At 40.6% G+C, this 25,270-nt stretch overlaps 1 protein-coding gene across 1 annotated transcript; it reads right to left on the bottom strand.

Moving 5' to 3' along the window:
* Positions 1–2,976: 2,976 nt before the first annotated feature.
* LOC5503485 (FACT complex subunit SPT16) lies at positions 2,977–23,639 on the bottom strand. Its single transcript, XM_001624509.3, has 36 exons — positions 23,481–23,639; positions 23,266–23,382; positions 21,986–22,210; positions 21,580–21,741; positions 21,000–21,077; positions 20,563–20,649; positions 17,486–17,553; positions 16,788–16,893; positions 16,231–16,297; positions 16,021–16,111; positions 14,777–14,850; positions 14,347–14,459; positions 13,889–13,954; positions 13,510–13,551; positions 13,311–13,364; positions 13,163–13,237; positions 12,832–12,875; positions 12,309–12,391; positions 11,957–12,027; positions 11,310–11,374; positions 11,168–11,230; positions 10,653–10,788; positions 9,557–9,658; positions 9,232–9,256; positions 8,969–9,042; positions 8,538–8,582; positions 8,238–8,291; positions 7,912–7,983; positions 7,061–7,173; positions 6,539–6,614; positions 6,030–6,086; positions 5,596–5,708; positions 5,355–5,484; positions 5,068–5,191; positions 4,135–4,209; positions 2,977–3,917 (listed from the first exon to the last, which is right to left on the bottom strand). Exons 1-36 carry the CDS (start codon positions 23,553–23,555, stop codon positions 3,808–3,810), a joined length of 3,132 nt encoding a protein of 1,043 aa, XP_001624559.1. The 5' UTR covers positions 23,556–23,639; the 3' UTR covers positions 2,977–3,807.
* Between the last annotated feature and the right edge of the window lie 1,631 nt (positions 23,640–25,270).

Genomic DNA, 25,270 nt, shown 5'->3' with positions numbered 1-25,270 from the left:
TGGAACCGTAAACAATAGTACAATGACATGATGACGGTAGACCCCGATGACCCGGATATCAGGAGAATCATTCCCTGTCAAGCATTGTCAGCTCATTATCACGTGATATAATAAACACAACAGAAGAATCAAAACCTTCACAACGTACAACTGTCTTCTAATATTCATGAAGCATAAAAATAAATAAAAGAAGTATATAAGTATTTTTGCGCTCGGCACTTAAGGTGTCTGGCGTCTCATTGTCTCGTGTGAAATGAACCTGCACCAACACAGCTTCTTTATAGTTATCATAAGAAACCACAAGGTTCACTGAAGCCCATATAGCCCACTGTAGCCCATGTAGACTTTGTAATCATCTTAACATAGTTTACTTTGTTTCCATATTCCCATTACTTGCCCTGTTTGCCATCGTACTCGATCTGCTACTGCTCCCTTGACGTCGTCGCGCTCTTCTCTGCTCTGCTGTTTGAACAAAGTCAGGTGCACGAATCCTGTGCTGTCCAAGTGAACCCGATTCTACGGCCTTCTCCTTTTGAACAGATACAAAATCCCTCTCTTTTCTTACATCTTGTTCTGAGGTATCGTCCGCCTCTGGATGTAGCCACGGCGGTTGTTCGCTAACCTTGCGTCCCAGGTTTTTCTCGTACATGCTCGTCCATGTTTGATCGTCTTTGAACTCGGAGTACTTTCTCGCGTACACCGAGCCGTAATCGCACGGGCTCATGGCTAATGGCTCCTCCTTAGGCAGTGAGAGTTTGTGCTCACTCATAACGACTGAATAATAAAGGCTGTTAATCGTCTTTTGCGCGCGATTAAAGCTCACTCACAACGACTCGCAGAAATAGACCGTAAAGTCTCCAGCAAAATACGACCCTACTTAACCCTAATATGTCGGCTAGCCCGAGCAGAACACATCATTCTATTGATGACAAGATATGACCTCAAGTGCGATACTGAATTGTGTCCTGATATAACCTATCGCTAATGATAACGCCAAATTATCAGAATGCAAAGTATGGAGGATTCAGCGTCATGTTGATGAAGACGCGATTTTTGTTGTTATTGTTGTCGATCAAGAAGTTACTCAATTCTAAACCGCATACAAAATCTCTTCATCCCCGTATTGTAAAGTTCCTTCATATTATACATATACAAATTAACTTTGGTAAAATTTTTGACCACTTAAAGTTAATAACAAGCAATCCGCAATTTTTGTTCTCAAGTGCCAGTCCAGCCATCTAAGATCTGGGGATTGGTTTTATCTTTCCGCTCCACCATACGCCTTATTATCAATGCCTTTTAAAAGATCGTAGAACATACCCTCGGCCATCTCCTGTTATAATTGTCTAAAACAATACAAGGTTTCAAAACATTATCTTTTTTTGTCATAAAAAGTTTTAAATAACTCCATATTGGGCTGGAAATGATGAAAAATTGAAGTATATTAGGGCAAGTCTGAAAATAAGTTCAATTGAAACTTAAATATTATCATGCACAGTCTGTGCGAAAAACCGAAACAGTCTACAATATGACACATTTTAGTCCTTCCCAGTAATTGATCTCGTGTTTCTCCCCTTTTTACTTTGTACACTTGTAATCGCGATCGGCAGGCAATCCAATAATTTTTTTTATAAGAACGTCTAATTTTCAGTTGAGGCTGGGCCGTTCTTATTTTTTGGGACATTTTAAGGCTGAATATGTTCTTAAATTTTAGTGTATATAAAAATATTGTACCCAATGAATTATTAGGAAGAGAATTATACAATTGATCAATAGCAATAATACAAATAACTTTGTTATTATGAGCACAATTTGATTCCGAATTTTAAAATTTTTAGAACGCATCTTTTTTTAACCTTTTTTTTAAATACAATAATTGCCACTAGCGAGCTAATCCGGCAATGAGGGTGTAACCTCGGTTAAGCACTGTCACTGGGGGTGGTCACTGCCAGAGGGTTTATTGCGTCCCCAGTGGTTCTTTTACGTCCCTTCGGTTCAGGTTTAGTGTAGTAGAAGAGACGGGACCTCCGGTTTAGTGTCCTTATCCGAGAAGACTGGAAACACGGGAGAATAACTTCAACTCACTTGTGACAAATTCGATTCAAGGCATCAGGACTAAAAAAGCAATATGTTGCTGATGTCTGAGCCTCGGCATGTTTCAAAATTAGGTGAAAATTTAGGCTGACGTTCCTATGAAAAAGATTCTTATAAAAGAAAAGGGTGTATTTAGGAGCAACTTTTCGTGGCGTTTTACATTTTCAATTACCAGATCATCTTAGACTAACTTGTTTATATGCTAATAGTAGCGACATGTATGTTCAAGTGGCTAAGAATCTCGATAAGAGCTTGCAAGAAAGGAAGGCTTGAATTAGTTGAAGGTGTTTTCAATGAAAACTCGCAGTACTATATTTGATACAAAAACTGAACGCCATATTAGAAATTACCCAGAATTCCCTTGAATGCCAACCCTAAACATACCGAAAATAATCACCGCAGACGAAGGTTTCAACCAGAGTGATATTGATTCCGCGGTTATCTTGCAATTTGTCATCCCAGTACATGAGATCACGCTGTTTTGTCCTCCTTAGTCGACCCCCTCTCTGGATCATATGTCAGGCGCCATAACAAAACCCCTCTTCCTCGATAGTTGGTCTACTTCTATAACGAAGGCCAATCACGCCGCCATTTTACACTAAACCAAGATTCATACAATGCATCCGTTTTCTTTGGCTTATTCAAGCGAGTAACTGATATCTTTTTAACCAAACATCGCCAATAAAGTAACAGACTTAATTTGTGGATGGTTTATTTATGGTTTTCTAGCCAATGGACCGTTGTTTATCAAATGTGAATAATATAAAAGGTGCGCTTGACAGAGATCCCCGAAATGCTATATTTTGCCGAGCCCCCCCCCCCCCCCCTCGCGCGTACAATGTGAAACATCAAAACCGTACTCAAAATAGAACACAAGAACACTAGAATGTCTGAGTAAATTTGTCAAATCACAATGTACATAAGAACTGCTTGTGCGTACTAAAACACGCAAGAAAGGGTTCGACCCTCGATCTTGAAGTACCACATCATGGTACATCAAGACGACCTTACATGAGGTTAACTGCTTAGCTTTCCGTAACACTGTTACATGAAGGCAGTGCTTAGGCGTAGCCAGGGGGGTTGCCTAGGCCCCCCCTTTAAGCAGCCAAAAATACAGTAAATGTATGAGACATTATTTAAAATACAGGAGAAAATGCCTTGAAAGTTCCTTTTTGGCCCCCACCTGTTAAAAATCCTGGCTACGCCGCTGCAGTGATGCGTGGCCTTTGCTAGAGTCTTTACTGGGTAACCCGTGGTAGCAATACCACGATGTTCTTCAAAACCTAGATATGTATGAATTTTTAGCTGGGTAACCTGTGGTAGAAACAACAAAGGAGGCCCAATGTGTTACAAAACCTTGGGCTTGACGTTGGTATGTCTGCGGTGAAAGGTTGGAGCGCTCAATTGTTTATCAAGAGCCTGGGTAACTAGCAGGTTATTATACAAAGGTGACGGGATCGTTCGTTCATCCACATGTCTAGACACGTCTATATGATACATTTGACTAAAACCCCTCCCCCCAACTCCTCTTTGTACGCGGCTGATTTCTCCCAAGTTAGCAAACTCCAGCATCCAGAGTCAAAGCTTTCACAAACTACAGAATTTTCATGCTTTTTTTATGTTGAAGTTTTTTCTCGGCGCTGTTCGCATTGAGACTTTTAGCTGCGTTTAAAAGATCTGTTTGTCCTGGGGAATTATACAAAGCTGTTCAGTTTAGCGGCGGCGGCGTTTCTTCTTGGGTGAGGGCGACTTGGTCGAAGGCTTCTTGCGTTTCTTCTTGGTAGAAACTTCGTGTTCTCGATATTCACCCTTATCACGGTCAGCTAAAAACAAGCCAAAAAACAAACAATGGTTTTATAACATAGACTGATTGCAGCCCTAGATCACCACAAGCCATCGGTTTGTCACGCCACAGGGAGACCACCTGTTTACTATTAAGGTTTTAGACGTGGCATTAGTCGATGGTGGAATACTGCTAAAGTTAGGCGTAGTGGAACTATTTGTAAGAAAAAAAATAACTCGACTAATCAGAATGTGTACCTTGAATGGCTTCCTCCTCCAGCTCGGACCAGTCTTTCCCGCTCTCTTCCTCACTTCCGAGATCTTCTTCGAAATCTGGAACAATAATCACATGAGCACAGTATCAGGCAGGGGATCAAGGTAGGCGTGGCAAACACGTGGTACAAGCTAGGCGTGGCAAACACGTGGACCAAGCTAAGCTTGGCAAACGCGTGGTACCAGCTAGGCGTGGCAAACGCGTGTAACAAGCTAGGCGTGGCGAACACGTGTAACAAGCTAGGCGTGGCGAACACGTGGACCAAGCTAAGCTTGGCAAACGCGTGGTACAAGCTAGGCATGGCGAACACGTGGTACAAGCTAGGCGTGGCAAACACGTGCAACAAGCTAGGCGTGGCAAACACGTGGTACAAGCTAGGCGTGACAAACACGTGTAACAAGCTAGGCGTGGCGAACACGTGTAACAAGCTAGGCGTGGCAAACACGTGGTACAAGCTAGGCGTGGCGAACACGTGTAACAAGCTAGGCGTGGCGAACACGTGTAACAAGCTAGGCGTGGCGAACACGTGTAACAAGCTAGGCGTGGCGAACACGTGTAACAAGCTAGGCGTGGCGAACACGTGGACCAAGCTAAGTTTGGCAAACGCGTGGTACAAGCTAGGCATGGCGAACACGTGGACCAAGCTAAGCTTGGCAAACACGTGGTACAAGCTAGGCGTGGTGAACACGTGTAACAAGCTAGGCGTGGCGAACACGTGTAACAAGCTAGGCGTGGCGAACACGTGTAACAAGCTAGGCGTGGCGAACACGTGTAACAAGCTAGGCGTGGCGAACACGTGGACCAAGCTAAGTTTGGCAAACGCGTGGTACAAGCTAGGCATGGCGAACACGTGGACCAAGCTAAGCTTGGCAAACGCGTGGTACCAGCTAGGCGTGGCAAACGCGTGGCTTATTGACCTGATCCCTCCTCAGAGGTCTCTGTTTCTGAAGAAAAGTCCTCATCTTCCTCAGACTCAGCGGCATCGGATCCGGAGGGCGCGTACTCGCTTTCTGGTTCATCGTCGCTGCCTGCTTCGTCTCCCTATTCAAGAAAAACATAGCTGCTTAGTTATTCTTTCCAACAAATCTTGATTATTCTTTCCAACAAATTCGTTTCATTCAAACTGATTTTATCACATTACATCTTCAATATATTTACCATCATTACCGCAAATAGCATTTAAAATAATTGAAATTAGACTTACACTACTATCAGGATCCAGAAAACTCCAACCACCATTTTCCAGGAATTCTTCTGGATTCTCGTTAATGGTCTTCATGATCTTGGCCCAGTTCAAACTTTGTATACCTTCAGTGTATTTGATATCACAGGAGCTGTGATCAAGGGATTTAAAAATAAGGGAACAAAACAAAGGCAACATCCTTTTTTGGTCTTTGCCACAAAGCCGTGACGTCATAGACTCTGTAAGGTCAAGTGGCACTTACTTAAGCCACTCCTTGACGCTGTCGAGTGACGTCATGGGCACGGCGTTGATGTGTTCCACCTTGCGATGGTAGTCTTTGAAAATAAATACCATGTCGAAGTTTTTCAGATGGAACTGGAAATATAAACAAAAACAATAATTCTCGGAAAAGCGAACCCCTTTTAGGCTCAATTTCCTTCCCAATGCTATCAGAAAGTCAACAGAAACCGAGTTAAACTACGCTGTCATGGGCTAGCAAGATCGAAGAAACAAACGTTACACGAATCTTTACGCCAGGAATCTTTACGCTATGTATGTATTGGAAACCGAAAAAATAGAGATTCGCCTCCACGCTATTTGAATTTTTACGACGTAGAGGTACGCCATAGGTGACAAAACATTGTATTGGAAACCATGGTAATAGAGAGTGACACTGTAGGCGATTTAACTTCTTACCTGGACGCGCTCAAAATGAACAAGCTCCACTTCATCCAGTGTTATGATAAAGGAAGGCTGGAAAAAATTTGGACAACAACAATGGGCATCAATGACAAATAAAAGGCGAATAAACGTCCCTTTGGTTGGACATGCTGGGGCATTGTGCGTTGGCGTTGCTTGTTATTGGTTTCAACAAGGTTGTACGGGTGTCATACTGGTAAAAATTAAACTTGATGTTGATTAGGTCTGGTAGCGCTAGGAAATTCACGTTATATTTTGTTGAAAGGTTTGTTTACAGCGCTAATAATGTTGTAAAAATACAGACATTTCGAGGCTACTGCCTCTTTATCAGTTGCTTTTAGACAAGGATAAATAGGCAGTAGCCACAAAACGTCTGTATTTTCACACCATTATTAGCGCTGAAAAAAAACATTTGAACAAAATTTACGGGTGTCATATTTCATTTGGTGGGTGGGGGGGGGAGGGTCTGCATTTGCGTCCCCGATGGACAGGTTTGGTTTGTACACCTGTTCCGTGAGGTTGACCAGGCAGTGAGTAGTGGGCTGTAGGAGCACAGTGCTGCGGAACGGAACGCCAGAGAACCTACAAACAAAATAAAAAGCATGAGAGCAAACATCCTTGGCGGAAATGCTGCATTTTTCAGACACGAGGACAAGAGTTCGAGCCCAACCCAGGTCAGGTAGACTTGAGATTTTTCCAAAGGTGTAGAAACCTGGTTCTTTTTATCTAATCGGGGATGTCAAACTCACCCTAACTCCCTGAAGGGGACGTCAAACTCACCCTAACTCCCTGAAGGGGACGTCAAACTCACCCTAACTCCCTGAAGGGGACGTCAAACTCACCCTAACTCCCTGAAGGGGACGTCAAACTCACCCTAACTCCCTGAAGGGGACGTCAAACTCACCCTAACTCCCTGAAGGGGACGTCAAACTCACCCTAACTCCCTGAAGGGGACGTCAAACTCACTCTAACTCCCTGAAGGGGACGTCAAACTCACCCTAACTCCCTGAAGGGGACGTCAAACTCACCCTAACTCCCTGAAGGGGACGTCAAACTCCACCTGACCGTGGGTTATACCCTCCACTTTATCAATGAAGTTTTTGAAGACGGCTTTAAGTCTTTGTCTCAGCTCGCGCTCAGCCTATTGAGGACAGACAAATAAAGAAATAAAATAGAGTTTCTGACTACGGTTTTATTATTACGCTTTCCTGATAGAGTAGGGGTTTTACTATCTATGTCCTAGACAGGGTATATTTCTTAAAGCTTTCTGTCCTAAACGGAGTATACATTTTAAACCTTCTTTCCTGAACAGGGTTCCGAATTCTCCAGTAAAATGTCATTAAGAGTCTTCTGAGGTTCGGGGGTTTTCAGGTTTTTCGCTATCGTTTCTCCTTTGTCTAAGGTAGGGTAGTTTTTGTCCTAAATGGGGTATGTCATTTCAGGTAATTGTCCTAAATAGGGCCAGAGGGGTATCCTTACAAACAGGGGCTGAGTATCCCCGGGAGGGTGGATCAGGTAGTTGCATGAACAAAACACTGCACTTACGATGACGAAATTGACTATGTTTATGACAATACGATTATTGATGCGGACAATACGATCATTGATGCTGATAATACGATAGTTGATGCTGAAAATACGATAGTTGATGCTGATAATACGATAATTGATACTGACAATACGATAGTTGATTCTGACAATGTGATCATCGATGCTGACAATACGATCATCGATGCTGACAATACGATCATCGATGCTGACAATACGATCATCGATGCTGACAATACGATCATCGATGCTGACAATACGATCATCGATGCTGACAATACGATCATCGATGCTGACAATACCACCATTAATGCTGACAATAATTCTCTACCTGTTCTGCTTGCAGGTCATCTCTGTCGTGCATATGCTGGTGTTTACCCAGATCTGTTGTGATCTCTCCGACCTGGACATCAATAAACATAACAAGCAATCAGCATCTAATATAATAATATACATTATCTTGGATACCGTATATGTTAACGAGCCTCTCTCAACCACTATGTTGTCATCCTAGCAAAATACCAAGTGTAAGAAAGCATCCATTTCCATCGGCTGATTTTGGAATAATATATCTTCCAATATTAGTTGAAAACGATAACAAAGGTATGGCTGAAAACGGCTCTTTAAAAAAAGTTCATAAGAAATGGGTGTGCCCACCTCAGTGTAAAACTGGATGTCTCTGTACTTTTTCTTTCCAATAATAATTGGGTGCTGAAGATTTAAATGCAATTTATACTGTTAGTATTTGCATGAATAGCACAATCAATTAACTTAAGTGTTATATTTGCCTCTGCGTGGTCACCATAAAGAGGGAAGGTTAGCATGTTTACAATTCAAATCATTCTCATTCAACATCAAATAAGGCGAAGAATGCAATAGCATTTTGGTTTTGAATATGGAAAATCAGTGTGGGATGGTTGATGGTTGCTGGGGGCAGTATAACAACAGATACAGTACCTTGAGATGGAAGTGAATGAGAATAATCATTTCCCCATCACACGGCTGCAGAGAAGCAAAAACAATGAATCATCAGTGCAAACAAAGGAAAGTCTGCTGACATACCAAGACAATACATAGAACAAGTCGCCGCTGTTGAACTAAAACTTTCAAACATAATTCAAACTTCCTCAGAAACTGTGCAAAAACAAACATAACGACCTTACCAACAAATTATTTTTATTGGCCTCTAAGTTTTTGTCATTTTTGAAGAATAGACTGTTTTTCAGATAATTGAATTAAGTGCCTTGGCAGGTCGAGTATCAGTCTTTAACCAGCACATGATGCCTTACACAGGACACCATTATCTAGAAAATGTGACTTTGGGCACTCACATGGCATTTCTATGTATATAATGGTAAGCTAAGTAGACAGAAGCGGGTTTGACTAACCTGGAAGTAAGCATGCTTTACGTTCCCATAGATGATATCCACATGTTCACCACGGAATGTTGAAAAACGAAAACCTTCAACACAGAAAAAAGGAACTATCAGCAACAAGTGAGTTGTGGTTTCAGGATGATAGATAAAGGGAGGGGTGAGCTGGTGGTCAAGGAGGGGGGGGGGGGGGTAGGAAAAAGAAATCACAAGGATTTATCAAAGGAAAAGGGAAGCCCAATCATTATAAGACACAGTAACTAAAATAAACAAATTACCATTTGTGTGTGCTTCTAACATCCCCTGAAATAAAAAGGATATCAAATATTAGAGAGGTACAGTAGATCAATCAATAAACTAGATCTTTCAGGATAACCACCCAGTTTTGAGGCTCACTGGAAGCTGAAAAGCTATTTCAAATATCTTGAACAAAGGTTTCAGCGACGTAAAGGTAAGGTGTGTGGAACAGTGAGAAAGTGATGCTGTGCAGCAGAAGTCATTGAGAAATTACAGAATTCAGCATAACCTTCATCTGCAAATGTCCCAGAAAGGCAATTTAAAAGAACATCAACTATGAATCACTGCTGTAGCTGTGTTGCTTACCGGCGTTTTCCTCTGCGTGATGCTGGGTCTAATGTACAGGTCTTTCAGTTTAGGGTTACCCTTGGTGTTGCTTAGAAGAAGAGTACCTTGTTGGACTGCACCCTACAGAGGTAACGTTCACTCTATTAAGATTTAATGAACACAATCACTCAGGCGCATGGCCAGAGGTAACATTCACTCTATTGAGATTTAATGAACACAAACACTCAGGCGCATGGCCAGAGGTAACGTTCACTCTATTGAGATTTAATGGACACAAACACTCAGGCGCATGGCCAGAGGTAACATTCACTCTATTGAGATTTAATGGACACAAACACTCAGGCGCATGGCCAGAGGTAACGTTCACTCTATTGAGATTTAATGAACACAAACACTCAGGCGCATGGCCAGAGGTAACGTTCAGTCTATTGAGATTTAATGAACACAAACACTAATGCCAACTGTTAGGCACATGGCCAGAGGTAACGTTCACTCTATTGAGATTTAATGAACACAAACACTCAGGCGCATGGCCAGAGGTAACGTTCACTCTATTGAGATTTAATGAACACAAACACTCAGGCGCATGGCCAGAGGTAACGTTCACTCTATTGAGATTTAATGAACACAAACACTAATGCCAACAGTCAGGCACATGGCCAGAGGGGAGAGCTTAGAAGAGCCTCCACACTGAAAGGTCTGTCTTAATGAAAGAAAACTGAGAAGTACTGAGAGTTACAGTAGGAGGAGATACAGTACCAAGAGAAATCGGCCGATTCCTCTAACAGGAAATCCTGGCTTTGGGCTCAACAACGACAAAGAAATAGAGGGAACCCACAATCATGGAAACAAAATACAGTGTACATTGTGAAAAGACAAAGAAAGAATTCCAAAGCAAGCTGACAGTAACATGTACAAACATACAAAAGTAAGTAATGCATCAATCGAGGTCAGGAAACAGAAATCAAACCAGGAAACAAAACAAACGTTATTAGCATTAATCATTATTTATATAAACAAACAAACAAACATAAAAATCATGTAATATATTCCATTTCGATTCTGGATTACTATAATGCAGTACCACTTATGGCTTTTGTCCAGTTTGACAAACCTGTTTTTCTCGTTCTTCTGCTTCTCTTGTTTTGAATTTCTTCTGGACCTCCTTGATAAGTCGGAAGGCTGTGTTCAGGTTTTGAGCCGGAGGAAAAGCAGATCCAGGCGTCTTTGTGTTTGAGCTCCGAAATGTTCTGAAGTCCACAGTAAGCATAGATTCAACCATACATACGGCTTACAGCTTTCTAATTATTTTCCAAATATATCTTCCATGTACTGTAAACAAACCAACAGTACTATATACATATAAACCTTGGATACCTGTTGCTTAAAGGGCCACTTTGGGTGCTTATAATATCAAGAAAATCTAATAGAACATGAAAGAATGTGTTACAAACCAACAGAGTCTTGTTGTTTTCTTTATCTACCGTATGTGCATTAATTAGAATGGGACCATTTTCCGTAAAATGGATTATAATGCAGAGCATTTGGTTTACACTATGCCATTTAATAATATGAGAATGCGCTGAGTACTGAAACCAATAAGTACTAATCCATCAAATCTGAACTCACATTTCCTTGACGAATGTTGCCTCTGGCTGAGCAAATAGGTTTCCCTCAAGACGACCAACAGAACTGAAGCAGTGAAGCAGTCATTAAGAATTTTTATAGACTATCAGATAGAACTAAAGAATTTCTGTAAATCTCTTCTCACCTTCCAGGGCAATAGAGATTGATTCTGAGATAAGTATAGCCACCTTCGTCACTGGAACTGATATTCTACAGACAAAACAAAATAAATCTTAGGATGTTATTGTGTGAGGGGAAATTTTTACAGTAATTAATGTAACAAGAACATGTAAAGCAAGGAACAGTACAACAACAGTACAGTAGAAAAAATGAGTGTTGGGTGTTAAAACTCAGAGTTTCTGGGTGTGTTGAGTGAGAAATAAGTGTTTAAAAGCAGTGTTGATAAAGATTGTATCAGAGGCTTGCTTCTCACGTAGTTCATAAACTAAATGCCATCCCCTCCCCTTGGAGGTGTTCTAGATCTTACAGTATGACACCAGCAAGAGGAAGCCAGCTTGCACATACATTTAATTTTTTGCCTGCATCACCATTTCATGCCTTTTCATGTCCTCTTCAGGACGCAATGCCACAAAATATCAGTCGGCTTATGTATCCAGGTACACCAGGTAGCATCCCTATGCAACCTCAGTAGATCTAAGGGGATCTAGTTTCCTAGAATGACTGAAATTTGAACCTGGGAATTTTGCTTGGGTAGTAAAGCAAACAACATTTTGGACCAAGATAACAATGAGGTCAAGATTTAGGTTCCTTAGGTTAATTCATACTACACACCTTGATGGTGGAAATGTGGAAAGGAGTAGCTATTCCAAATAGAGGTAGGATTATTGCTTCATGCTTCTTGTCTGAAATGTGAGGAAAATACAGCTCTTTTTTACACCAAAAAGTCTACTACAACAATGATTAACATCCACACTTCTTGCAAGAATGGCTGAAAAGTTAATTTGTCACAAAGAAAAATAGATACCTAATGTAAAAAGTTATATGGATCGGAAAGTTGGTGGATGGGGAAAATCAGCCTTCAACTATTAACCAAATCATTTGACAGCAGTACTTGAAGCAATTGCTGGAAGGGGAAAATACTTTATTACACCAACATCTTGAACAGTAGCACTCATTTACTCACCAACAAACAATCTCAGCTCTCGCACATCATGTTCCCTTGGTATGGATGTCGCATGCTTATAGGCCACGTTAGATGCCTTCATCCTAAGGGAGAATACATTATAACCTTGAGTATTATTTCAATTACACCATAGGAAATGGCAAAATTGTCCTTGGCCTTTTACAAGCTGTTCACCGGCGTTTGAGAAGCAACAAAATGATCTTATTGCATAGGAGCCAAAAGGTTGGGCATGCAGACTAAAAATCAAACCAAAATGTTAAATAAATTTCTCTCAAACATATGTTCTGCTTTCCGTCAGAAACATTTTTTGTGTCCACAACAATGTTACTCCTTGTTGCCAAATGCTGTTAGGAAAGACATCATCATGAAAACATTTGTCTGCAAGTTTTGTCTCTTTGACAGTGTCCTCATTTACAGTATCCATGCCCCTTCAGCACTGTATTTTAGTCTATCTGATATTGTTACGTAATCGACTGGAAGTAAACTGGTGACAATGCGGCTTTAAACAGTAATTTTTACTTACTTGATAGGCTTGACAGAGTCTCCCTTGGACTCCAAAAGTCGCCGCTGAGGAATTAAACACAGGAGGGTACATATAAGATACCAGTCCTAACCAAATGATAATACTTAAATAGATTGATGACTGTTGCATTATTTCAGGGTAGTACAAGACTCCAGAATCTGATTCTAAAACAATTAGTGGCTTAGAGTCTGTAGATCCAATTTGTGAGACTATGTTTTGGTTTTGAACAACCATGTCATGCGAGTCAGTTCTACAGACATTAAAACAATTTCACAATACAATAAATACATAAAGACACAATACGATTCCAATAATTCAAGTTCCACCTTACTCTAGCTTCCTCATGGAGCTGCTCTTTAAGCTCCAACTGGTGTGCCCTCCTTTTGTCTTCAGCCGTCATTTCAGTCTGTAGCAGAGAAAAAATAGACCAATTCATTTCTACACAAGGACAACAAAGGCACTTAATCAAAATACCGTACCCTTGTTCTGCTTTCAAGTACAGCTCCTCTCGTCTTTAGGTAGTCCTCTTCGGCCTATTGAGAAATCAAGAAGATTTTTGCTGTGCTTAAATGGATGGCCATACAACACATCATGACGGCCACATTACATGGTGGCCATTGACCAGTTACCATTTGAATTATTTAAATAAATGACTTTTTATGTTATCCATTGTTGTACCTCTCCATTTTCTTCTTTCTCCTCCTCCTCGTCTTCCTCATCCTGAAAATGGATTGAGACATCTTGCAGTAAGTACAAAAATTGAACTTACTGTAGCTATGGACATTATTACAGTTAAGGATAAAGTAAACAATGAAAAATCAAGTTCTTGAGTAAGTAACAACTATTAAAAAAATGTTTATGACATTACCGAAGGAATTCCTCTGTCAGTTGGCTAAGACATTGAGTCAGTTAAATTATTAAACTATTTTCCAGCTGGTAAAATTCGCTGACAGCCGGCACTTGAAAAATACATATAAAAAATATAAACTTTGATGACGAATACTGTGTTATACACATACAGTACTAGATAAGACAAATGTTTGTTATGTGTAGTCACCTTTAAGAATATTCCAATATTGCTAATTTTTTTCTTTGCAGGTGTAAGTATGGTTGCGGGAGATCCCTGAAGACAAGAAAAGTTTTCAAAGTTGTAATGTTGTACAGTAGAGCTCCAATATAAGGGATATTTGCATAAAATGGACTGTTTCTATAGAAGTCCCATCTTGTTGTCAAACAGAGTTGTTATGCTGTAGTTGTATTGGCATTGGTATAAGCTGTTGTTTCTGTTGTTACAGCTACTGTAAAGTAAAACCTACTACTACTGTTATTCAAGGCAGGCCTGCAGCTACCAGCGACAACCCGCTATACGGCAATATTTTTAGATTAGTTTGAGCCAATGCAAGTACAAATTGAGAATATTTCGGCTAAGTGGAGAATTGACTGCTATTGACAACAGTATATAGCTAGACATTAATGGGGAACTAAAGCTCAATCATGTCATACCAGCGGCACTACCTCATTAACTAGAAGTGTGTCACCGATAAATAGAGCATAGTTCTTGTTGACATCATCTCCTGCCTGGCTGTTAACAAGACCTGAGAAACCTGCGCTGATGTTGAACACCATGCCTAAGAGTTAACCATGACAGGGTTAGTACATCTTTTAATAGGACGAGGGTGGGGGCGGGGGTAGGAGGGGAGGGGGAGATGGTGTGGCCTGAGAAAATGTTATGGGAGAGGACATTTAAGGGTAGTGAGTATTAGTTGTGAAGGGAGATAAGGCATTCAGATGAAGGGGGGGGGTGGAGGGGATAAGGATAAAGGGATGAATAGAAAGAGGGGCGTGCTGTAAGGTGCAAGAGAGTGGAGAAGGGAGGTGAAGAGATTTTTAGGTGTGAAGGGAAACGGGGTGTAAAGGCATGTGAGGGGTGTAGAAAGTACTTCACCTTTCTTGGCGAGGTGTGTGTTCTTGGGAGTGATGAGTAGTGATCCTTCCCTGAATTCTATTCCTGTCCCAAACCTAAAGCACAAACAGTCTTTGGCAATGTATGGTAGATATTTTGGGATGGACGAAAACCTTTTTTTTAAAAGGTAGTGAATCATTAGCTTTACTCAAAGACACACCAAAATTTGATTTTAAAAATAGTTTAACACATTGACCCCTCAACCGGCCTGTACCGGCTTTGGGAAGTACCCACAACCCAAAAAATTCATAAATTCAAAATAAACACAACAAGATGAAGATACTCAGGCATCAGTCTAAGGGATAAATGGTCTTGCAGATATGCATCCAACCAAGGTGTTGGCATCTACTCTTAAGCCAAATAATAGCACAGGTTCTTTGACAAATCTCAAATCGAACAAGGAGAGAAAAGCAGAATCACCCCTCTCAATAAAACGCTCAAAATACCACACAAGGGAGAGAAATCAGCAAACACAGCTCAAGACACAAATAGATACCTTTATTCTGATCCTCCAGGTACATTTCCTTGGCCTCAAAACACAATGTTCATTCCTTGAAGGATTGTACAACCACGAAAATATCTTTACGTATTGCAAAGCATTCTGGGAGATCCAGGGGAAAATTCACGAGGGGAGGGCCAGTCAACACTCCTCTCCCCAAAGTCAGATGGTTTTTTATAAGTCTTTTCACCCCGAAGCCAAACAAATCAATTCCAGGCCATACAGACCCAGAATAGCAGTGTAAACAATTTTGGAATCAATTTGGTTTCAGAAAAGACAGCATTTAGGAGAGCTGTGGTGATTCATTAGAAAATTATTTTCTCATCCGGGCAAAGCCAAACAAGAAAAAATCATCATGAATCCACCTTTGCTTGCAAATATCCATAAGCAAAGCACTCAATTATCCCCCAAAAGACTTCATGATGTCCTGAGACACTCTCCTAATATGCTCATAGCTGTACTTTTGATGAAAAATACAAGCAACCATCAACTTGTGCTGGCTTCAGCACATCGACGAGGGATTAAAAGTGGGGACCGCAAAGCACTGTTGGAAAGCTTGGATACCGCTGACTAGGTGCAGCTGTGTTTGACTTTGACGGGCTGTATAAAACTCAGAATAGGGGGGGAGGTATCTGTTTTGAGTCTGTTTTTTGTAAATTCAGCTCCAAAAAAGCCAGGAGTCAATGGGTTAAGGTACTGTATATTAAATGTCTTGCTATCCACTCACCCAATATTTTTCACAAACTTTGACTGCAGATCTGGCTTGTTTTTGGAAACATGCTGCATGGCAGCATTGTAGACATCACAGAGCTTGGTGTCTGCAACAAATACAAGCTCCGCTCTAATTGTCTGTTTTAAACTCTTTGACAAGCAGCATCTGCCGTGAACCAATTCCTTGCATAGAAACCCATCTAACTATCAATCACACTATTCTTACCATGTCGAAGCTTGTCTACAATCACATCAAACACAGCAACAAGAAAAGTGTAGATCTCCTGTTGCTCCTGTAAAAGAATCAGATAGAACACATTCTCGAGGGCACTCTTCGCAGTCTACTGTATATCCCTAATTAAAGAGCTCAAGTTTTTTTTGTTGTCTTATGGCCCCTGAATTCACTCTTGGGCCATAAAATGGTGGGGAATTTATCTGGTCCTTAAGTCCCTGCATGGCCCACACACAAAGTCAATCAGAGATTGCTTCTCTTATCCTATTTCCATTCATGTCCCACCCCCCCTCATGAACTATAACTTTCAGTGATAATTCAAAAGCCACTAAAAATATTTTACCAACTCCCTTTCTGAAATATAATCTCCCATTATAAACTTATTAGAGGGGGCAACAACATATAGATCATTGCAGGATTTTTTAAACTTAGCTCTGTACTTTCCAGCTTTAATACTCATTCAAAGTAGGGGAAACCCCCTTTCCCTCCCGTTCCCCTGGATCTGCTGCTGTTTTGGGTAAGGCAAAATCTTGTGTTGTATGCAACTGTACCTCTGTGGGTTGAACCATCATCGTCCTGACGATATTGGAGCAGTAGTATTTATAGCGCACACCAAGAGAACAGATGATAACACCAAAGTTCAGCTTCTCGTCATTGCTGCAAACAGACAAGCCATTGACTGCTATCAATACTACACTTAAAAAAGAATAGCCTAGGAATAGGCAACTTGCGCTAAGAGATAATGGCACTTTCTGGGTGGCAAACTAATGCATACCCAGCTTTTAGTGTTGAAGTAACATCAATTAAAAGCAACTTACTCAGCCCTTAAGAGAGTGTCTGTGTAAGAAATGGTTTATTTTCAGTGAAAGATTTTGTTCTTTCTTTGCTCTCTGGCATGGTGGACACAGGCATTTCTGTGCTTATTTTGCCACCTGAAAAGTCATGTGGCTTATTAGTGCAAGTTGCCTATAGCTTAAGAAAATAATGAGAATCATGACCAAACAATTCCATTATATCAACAACTGCCTAAAATCGGCACTTACAAAACGCAGTAGTACATAATGCAGGTTGTTCTTTGAAAATATTATTCATTAGAAATATTTCTAATGTTGCCTGTCTTCAGCCCGCTCCTTGCTTGTTTTTAGGTGTACTTGATCTGTATAACTATGGAGCGTTTTGTAGCATATCACCATGGCACAAGACACACATGGGTTGAGATGTTTTCTTGACCCCTAAATCAAGTCCTCACCTTACTGTACTGAACTTGAGCGCAAACTTGCCGCCACTTTGAACTATTGGCGAGTAGCACATCTCCACCTTAGGGATAACAAATTAATTGAATTCTGACTGGACTACCACTATTATTAGTTTAGTTATTAAGGTAGATAGATATATCAAGACAATTTTGTTACAATATTGTTGTTTGCCTGCAAATGCTAGAGGGTATAGTAAGAGAAGAGGGAAATAAGAGTGTTAAGTCATTTTGGCAATTGATGGTATACGGCCACTCATTTAACTCAAGATGGCTCAACCAATGAGAACTTGTAAGGGCTACTTAGATGAAGAGTAACCTATTTAGCCACACCCCTGATATCGCTCAATTTTTTTTTTTTTAAATTTATTGACTTTGCCCACGGAGAAAAAAAAAATACACATACATAATACGTTATACATGAGAAACAGAACATGAATACATACAATAACGAAAGGGCAGGGTATCCGCCACAGCTAGGCCAATTACGGCGGACCCGAGTTTAAAATGTGTAAAAGTTACAAGGTCACAAAAACTAAATTAGAAACAACATGAAATTTGGTGCGTTAGCACCCTGGCCCGATTGCAGGTGAGGCAGACAGATTTCCATGAGCGCGGATCCTCTGGATCGTAAGTTATCGAAAGAGCATTTAAGTAGTAATTTAATAAAGCGCGCTTGAAAGAAGCATGGTCAGAGTAGCTAGAACTATTTAACAAATTAGTGAGAGTGTTCCATATTCTTGTACAACGGTTTAAATATGATTTTTGAAAAGCAGAAGTTTTGCATTTGCGAGCGAAGAATTGTGGTGCGCTTGAGTTTGTAGATGATCTAGTAGGACGGACTGAGCGAACTTTGGGAACAATTGATGGATTAATATTGACAAGCCCATTTATGATTTTATAAAAGTATGACATGTCCAAATATTCGTGCCAATACGATAGTGGCAATAATTTAAGTTGAGTAAGTCTTTCTTTGTATGTTTGGCTGCATCTAAATGGGAGTCCTAACATGTACTTGCTAGCCCGTCTTTGGATTCTTTCAACTCGTCTAATCAGGTCCTTTGTCTGCGGTGCCCACAGTTGTGTTGCGTATCCTAGGTGAGGACGTACTAGGGCGAGATACATCGATCTTCTTATGTTGGTTTTCTTTATGGATCTTGAGTGTCTTCTAACGAACCCCAGCGTCATGTTGGCCTTACTACATGCCTCGTCAACTTGCTTAGTCCAAGAGAGGTCGTCTGACATCCAGACGCCGAGATCCTTCTCCGTCTCAGTGCAGGCTAAAGGCAAACCGCCAAGCGAATATGTTTTGAGAACTGGTTTACGCTTTCGCGAAACCCGCATGACTTTGCTCTTTGTTTGATTAAATGTCATGCCTGTCGATGCCGCCCAGCCATTTAGACTGTTCAGGTCAGATTGTAACACATCCGTGTCATCCGCCGAGTTGATAACATTAAAGACCTTAGTGTCGTCTGCGAATGTCGCAACACTGCATGAGCAAACTGAATCTGGCAAGTCATTTGCGAAGAGGACGAACAGTATAGGACCGAGAATTGACCCTTGCGGGACGCCGGAAGTCACAGGTTGACATGTTGAGACCCCCCCTGGAATAGCTACGCGTTGGCTCCGATTGGTGATATATGATGTAAACCACTTCAACAGATTTCCGCCAAAACCATATTGGACTAGTTTCCGTGTTAGCATACGGTGGCTTACTCTATCGAAAGCCTTTGACATATCAAGGTATACAACATCAATTTGGTTCCCATTGTCTAAGTGAGAGCCAATAGTGTCAAGGACTTCCACCAGCTGGGTGACACAAGAGCGGCCTGCAATAAACCCATGTTGACACCTCTGGATGAGGCAGTGCACCCTCTCTCTTATCTTATTAAATACACAACGTTCCATAATTTTCGACACAACAGACAAGAGTGATATCGGTCTGTAATTTTCAACTTGTTGAGCAGAGTCTTTCTTGTAAACAGGAACGATATGAGCAATTTTCCATTCAGAAGGAAATTTGCCAAGCTTGATAGACTTATTGAAAATCTGACAAAGAGAGGGAGCAATCACAGCCGCGGTCTCTTTTAGTAATCTGACGGGGATGTTATCTGGTCCAGAAGCTTTACTGGCGTCCAGCCCCCTGATAACCGATAATATATCATTTATATCGAATGAAATATTAGATAGCTCGGGTACAGGGGGTGCACAATGTTCCGGGTCAGTGTTTAGGTCTTGAAGAGAATCTTTTAAAAACACTGAAGCAAAGTATTTATTGAATAAATTTGCAATTGCTTCCGGATCATCAGCTGTGGTTCTTAGTGGCGTGGGGTCCTGGGAACCAGTGGGTGGATTTACGGTTGCCATAGAGACCTGAGATGGGAGCCCACGTGATTTGGATTTCTGTTTTAGAACAGACCAAAAGCGTTTGGTGTTGTTTTTATAGTCCCGTTCGAGAGACTGGAAAAAGTTTTCACGACTTTCCCGCAGTGCTTGTTTGACTTCCGCACGCAGCGCTTTGAATTTTTCCCTCAGAGACGCTTTAGCAGGGGTCTTTTTTAGACGCCTTCGAGTCGTTTCTTTCTTCTTAATTAGGTCAAGAATAGTTCCATTCATCCAAGGTACTGGATTGCGACCCCTAAGCTTTTTGGATGGAACGTGATCTGCTACGGCAGCCAAAAATAGATCTTTCCAATTTTGCCAGTCCGTGTCAATATCGCTGTTTTCGTTAGAGCTCATTGTCAATTCTAATGCACAATTGAGGACATTATCACATGAAGAAATCTCAAAATACCAATCCATGAAAAATGATTATATATTTAAGCATATTTGTATTAACTCAGGGCTTCGGTTTATAGCAGAGGTTAGTTTTAGCTTCTGATCTGACAACCCTGAGTAATAATAAATAAAGGTTTTTATCTATTATCCTCCCGAGTGTAAATCAGCCAACAAAATGGTAGCTTACAGAGACTTTTCAAACACCTGCATGAAGGCTTAACATGTTAGGAATCTTATTTTAATGTTTGACAGAAAATTTACCAATGAGTTTTACAATAAATTTTAGTGTAGCTTACCTGGTCTGCATCCATTCCTGGCTGGAGGTATTTTTTAGTCTCCAGTGCACCCTCTATGCTGTCCGCAATCTTGGAGTGTTTCACACGCTATGAGTGGGATAAAAGAAAAGGTATGGCTTAAAAACTGCAGGCAAACTGTGAATTAACATGGTTGGTCTGCATTGGGATGGTGGGATCAGGGAGATAAACCAAAACAAGATTGAAATGGTATGTTCTTTGCCCCTGGGAAAACAGAGTTGTTTCATTTTCAGCATTAGCCCTTTTTCAGAGCAAAAGACTGAGGGCTAATGCTTGAAACATCTGTGTTACTTGAGAGAACGTCATTTAGTCTGAGTCTATAAAATTACTTTAGTAATTGGATTGGTTTCAAGATTTATTTTGTGATTTGAAGTATGACATTCAAGAACACTAATTGTACTGTATCTGTAATGATCTACCTTTTCTTCATCAACAATTTCCATGATCTGGTTCTTGAAGAATTTACTGAATATATCAGAGGAGACCTGGGCAGCTTTCTGGTGAACAAAAGCAGCAATATTCAATTAGCAATGTTCAAACAATAAAATGCCTCGTGAAACAGCAAATTGTAAGAGGGCTCAATTAGACAGTTTTACAAAGACACACACAACATAAATCCTGCAGCTGAACAGCCTTAGCTGAAACCTTGATTTGGTATATATCAAATCAATACTGTTTGCAAGTAGTTAGACAAGTTATACAGGAATGCCCATAGAGCTGAAATTTACATGCAAAGAACAGTGAACAGTGCCTTTTGGAGAATTCAAAATCAATTTTAACAACTTCCAGCCAAGATATTGCAATGAAAACACCACCCATAATTACTGACATGTTAACGCTTTTAGAGACACCAAAACTATTGCTGCAGACTTTCAAATTTCCTGGTGCAAGATTTTTGATTGCCATAAGAGGAAGTTGCTTTATCATCTTTACTTTCATTACATAGTAAATGGCCACTCACAAATAGACACAGAAAATGATTTTTTTTAGAAAACTCACCTTCACATTGACGAGTTCTGAGTCTTCTCTGACAGCCATTATGAACGCCATGGCATTACTTACATCTACCTTCTCAAAGCTTTCATTCTCAAATGCAGTTTTCCAACCATCCATGAATTGACCCTGAAAAGTGTCCTTGATAAAAACGCCAACCTGTTTGCCCTGAAACAAGTTCCAAGGTGTTGTTATAGGTCCAATAGGTATTGTTAAAATAGGTTAAAATAATAGGGCTTCTAAAAAAAAACTATTTCTCTTTGATTGTAAGAAAAAGCTTGTGAAATACTTAAGAGGTCTTTGGGATTGGGTTAACTTGAATTTTTCTTCTATTTTTCTTAGATATACCTAACAGTATATATAGGTTTCATTTTCATTTTGATGAAAATACAGGGAAAGATTGAATGCAAACCTTTCCACTGGCATTCATCTCTTCCACTAGCTTGGCAAAGTTGGCCTTGTCTTCATCAGATTTATCTCTGAGATGAAGCTTGATGGTGGGGGTGCCTTCCACCTTTTTCTGTGCATCTTGCAAAGGCTTTAGGAAGTCCACTTTTTTCTTGCTTGCCAAGACATGGAGAGTCGACTTACACAGTATTGTGACAGTGTCTGCCAGTTCATAGCCGAACAGCCATTGCTGAAAGACAACATAATGGTACCTCTATAAAGGTTTCCATATAATCGCCACCAAGAGCCAGCAAACACTGAGATAGAACACTGATCTATACGTCAGCGATTCAAACGCTGAGATAGAACACTGATCTATACGTCAGCGATTAAAACACTGAGATAGAACACTGATCTATATGTCAGCAATTCAAACGCTGAGATAGAACACTGATCTATACATCAGCGATCGGTGGCCATCAGTGGCCTTTAAATGGAAACCAGGCTTTATGATTGCAACCAATCATGGAGATAGATCAGTGTTCTATCTCAGCGATTGGTGGTGATAACTTGGCTAAGTGGTCCCATATTAAGCCACAAACCTTATTTTTAAAGCAGCTAATTCAATTAGTCTCAAAATAGGAATTTATTATTTAAGTACTGTATTATTTTATGTCCTTTCACTGTTGCAAGAGGGGGCAAGAACAGAAACAAGAAACCTGTTTCCATGCCCAAGAGAGATAAAAGCAATTTGCACCTTTTTACAGTGGAAACTCAATATAGCGATACCTGATGTAATGATTATCTTAGTACACCTATACCAATATCTATTTTAGGTTTTACCAACCATAAAATATGTGGAAAAAAAGACTTGATTTTAAGATATTCTTGTTGATTCTTATTGATATTGTTACATCAAGGTTCCCTTGTATTGTACTACAGCCAAGCAACCTATTTTTTTCTGTCCCCCCCCCAACCTTCCTCAACACGCAATCAAACAAGGGGGGTCTTATGACAAATGATAAAAAACGCAAAAGGCACAAGCAAAAGACACAAGCAAAAGGCGAGTTCAGGGGGGGGGGGTATCCTAATGAACCACGAATTAAAAACCCTTTATGTCATAGGCACAACGCAGAATACCTTTTAAGGATATCTCAAATGGAGTGTAAGTGAATAAGTTTGAGGTTTTTATATTTCATACTTTTGGGCAAGCTGTTTTTGGTTTAAAAATCTTATTAAAAACGCATTTACAAAAAAAAAACTTTGATGCTGATTGTCAAAAGTGGGATAAGTGAAACTATTTACCTGAAGAGCTGTTGATTTGCTGTAAATCACATCTTCATCTTGACCCACGGCAATCACAACAGAGCCAACTTCTGGAAAAGCAACTCCGTTCTCTTCTTTCACAGTTCCATCCGGCTTCTACAACACATGTGAGTAAAGACTACAGCTCAACCGATCGATTAGATAAGTCTAGTAGGGCTCAATAATAATCAAGGATCGGTAAGTATCGTACAAACCTGCCACGCAGCATAAATCCTCTTTATTCTGCGGAAGAAAGCATCTTTGTCGAGAGATATTTTAGCCGCAGCCATGACTGGAAATTCCACATGAAAGCTGCTTCTCGAACGAAAGGTCGATTTACAAACAAAATGGCGGGAAGCAAGGAAGGTGACGTCATCGAAGGTTGGGCCAATCACAGTATAAGATTTATGATTGCTAGAGGCCAGTCTCTCCCGGTCAAAACCCGACTCGAATACAAATAGCAGAAGCCCAAAAGAACTGTTCCTATCTAATGAACGTCTCCCTAAGCTTACAAGTAGTGAACACCCTCTCTAACAAACGCCCCCCCCCCTCAATTAAACGCCCCTTCCCTCCCTCCCATCTTAAAAAAAACGACAATTTTTCGGTAGTTTAGAATTTGTCTGATTTTGGCTTCTAGTAGGTGAGACTTGCTTAATGTCAAGAAATGCTTGCTACGCAGGCTATAATTAAACGTGATCCTGACTGAGACTAGAACCCCACTGACCTAGGTCTGTTATATTTTTATAGTTTTTAAAGAAAACCCTTCTCTATTAAACTACTCCTATCTATTAAACGCCCCCTATCGGACCATCGAAATTTAATAAACGCCCCGGGCGTTTATTAGATCATTTACGGTATATGACTGGAATAATGGCCCCCCTCGACCTCGAATTTTGGAATTAGCGACCCCTCCCTAATAAGCGCCCTCCCTCCCCCTAAAAAAGAAACCCCAACACGAAAGGACAACTTGAATTGTGTAAATCTTCATTTTATTTAGTTCGCAATGACATTCCCACATTGCTACACAGGTCTGCTTATTATCCCTCCACCATTATATCTATACGAGCGCAAATTAATAAAAATTATGTTATAGAAGCTGGTAGTTTACGCCCCTCTCCAATAAGCGCCCCCCTTCCCTCCCCCCTAAAAAGATCGTAGGAGGAAATCCACCGAAGTTGTAATTTGCGTCGACAGTTGAATATGAGTCCAGAATATCGTTTTTAAAGAAAAAAAAAACTTAGTTATTGTCAAATGATATAAATCTTCATTTTATTTAGCTCCCATTGGCATTCTCTCATTACGAACACGGGTCTACTTATCATCACTCCAACTTCTATATCTCGTACTGTCGTTTGAGTTAAATCGCTAACAATCCAGAAACTGGCATTTTTTCGCCGAAAGGAAATAAGCGCCCTCTCTGCAATAAGCGCCCCCTGTCTTATAAGGGAAGGACCATTAGAAAAGTGAAGGGAGGGTAGGGAGGGTAAGGAACAAAAAAATCATACACGATGGAAAGCCTGGTGAAAAAACGCATGCAACCCAAACCAGACAGAAAAAAATGCATACAACGATGAAAAGCCTAGAAAAAATGCATGCAGCCCAAAGCAGACAGAAAAAAAATGCATACAACGATAAAAATAATTCATGCACAACTTGGAGACAAGAAGAAAAAAAACATGCACGACTGAAACGTCCCGACTCACCCCTTCACTTTTCTAATGGTCCGTCATAAACACCCCAAAAGACCCTAAATCATTACGATATTGTACGTCACATAAAATCAGCAAATCTAAATCAGAGTTAGCTTAGGTGAACAAAATCAGTTTACCTGTAGCAGGCCTCGAAATATTGGGGGGCACAATACGGGGTACAGCCACGCCCTTACTGGTCTATCCATATAATTTTTTGAAATATAATTTTTTGAAAATATGGGGGGGGGGGGCATTTGCCCCCAGTCGTCCCACCCCATGCTACGGCCTTCGCTAAAAATGCTGAACAAATATTA

The sequence above is a fragment of the Nematostella vectensis genome, chromosome 13 (genome assembly GCF_932526225.1).
Source record: "Nematostella vectensis chromosome 13, jaNemVect1.1, whole genome shotgun sequence".
Taxonomy (NCBI): domain Eukaryota; kingdom Metazoa; phylum Cnidaria; class Anthozoa; order Actiniaria; family Edwardsiidae; genus Nematostella; species Nematostella vectensis.
This window is presented reverse-complemented; position numbering and strand designations above follow the sequence as displayed.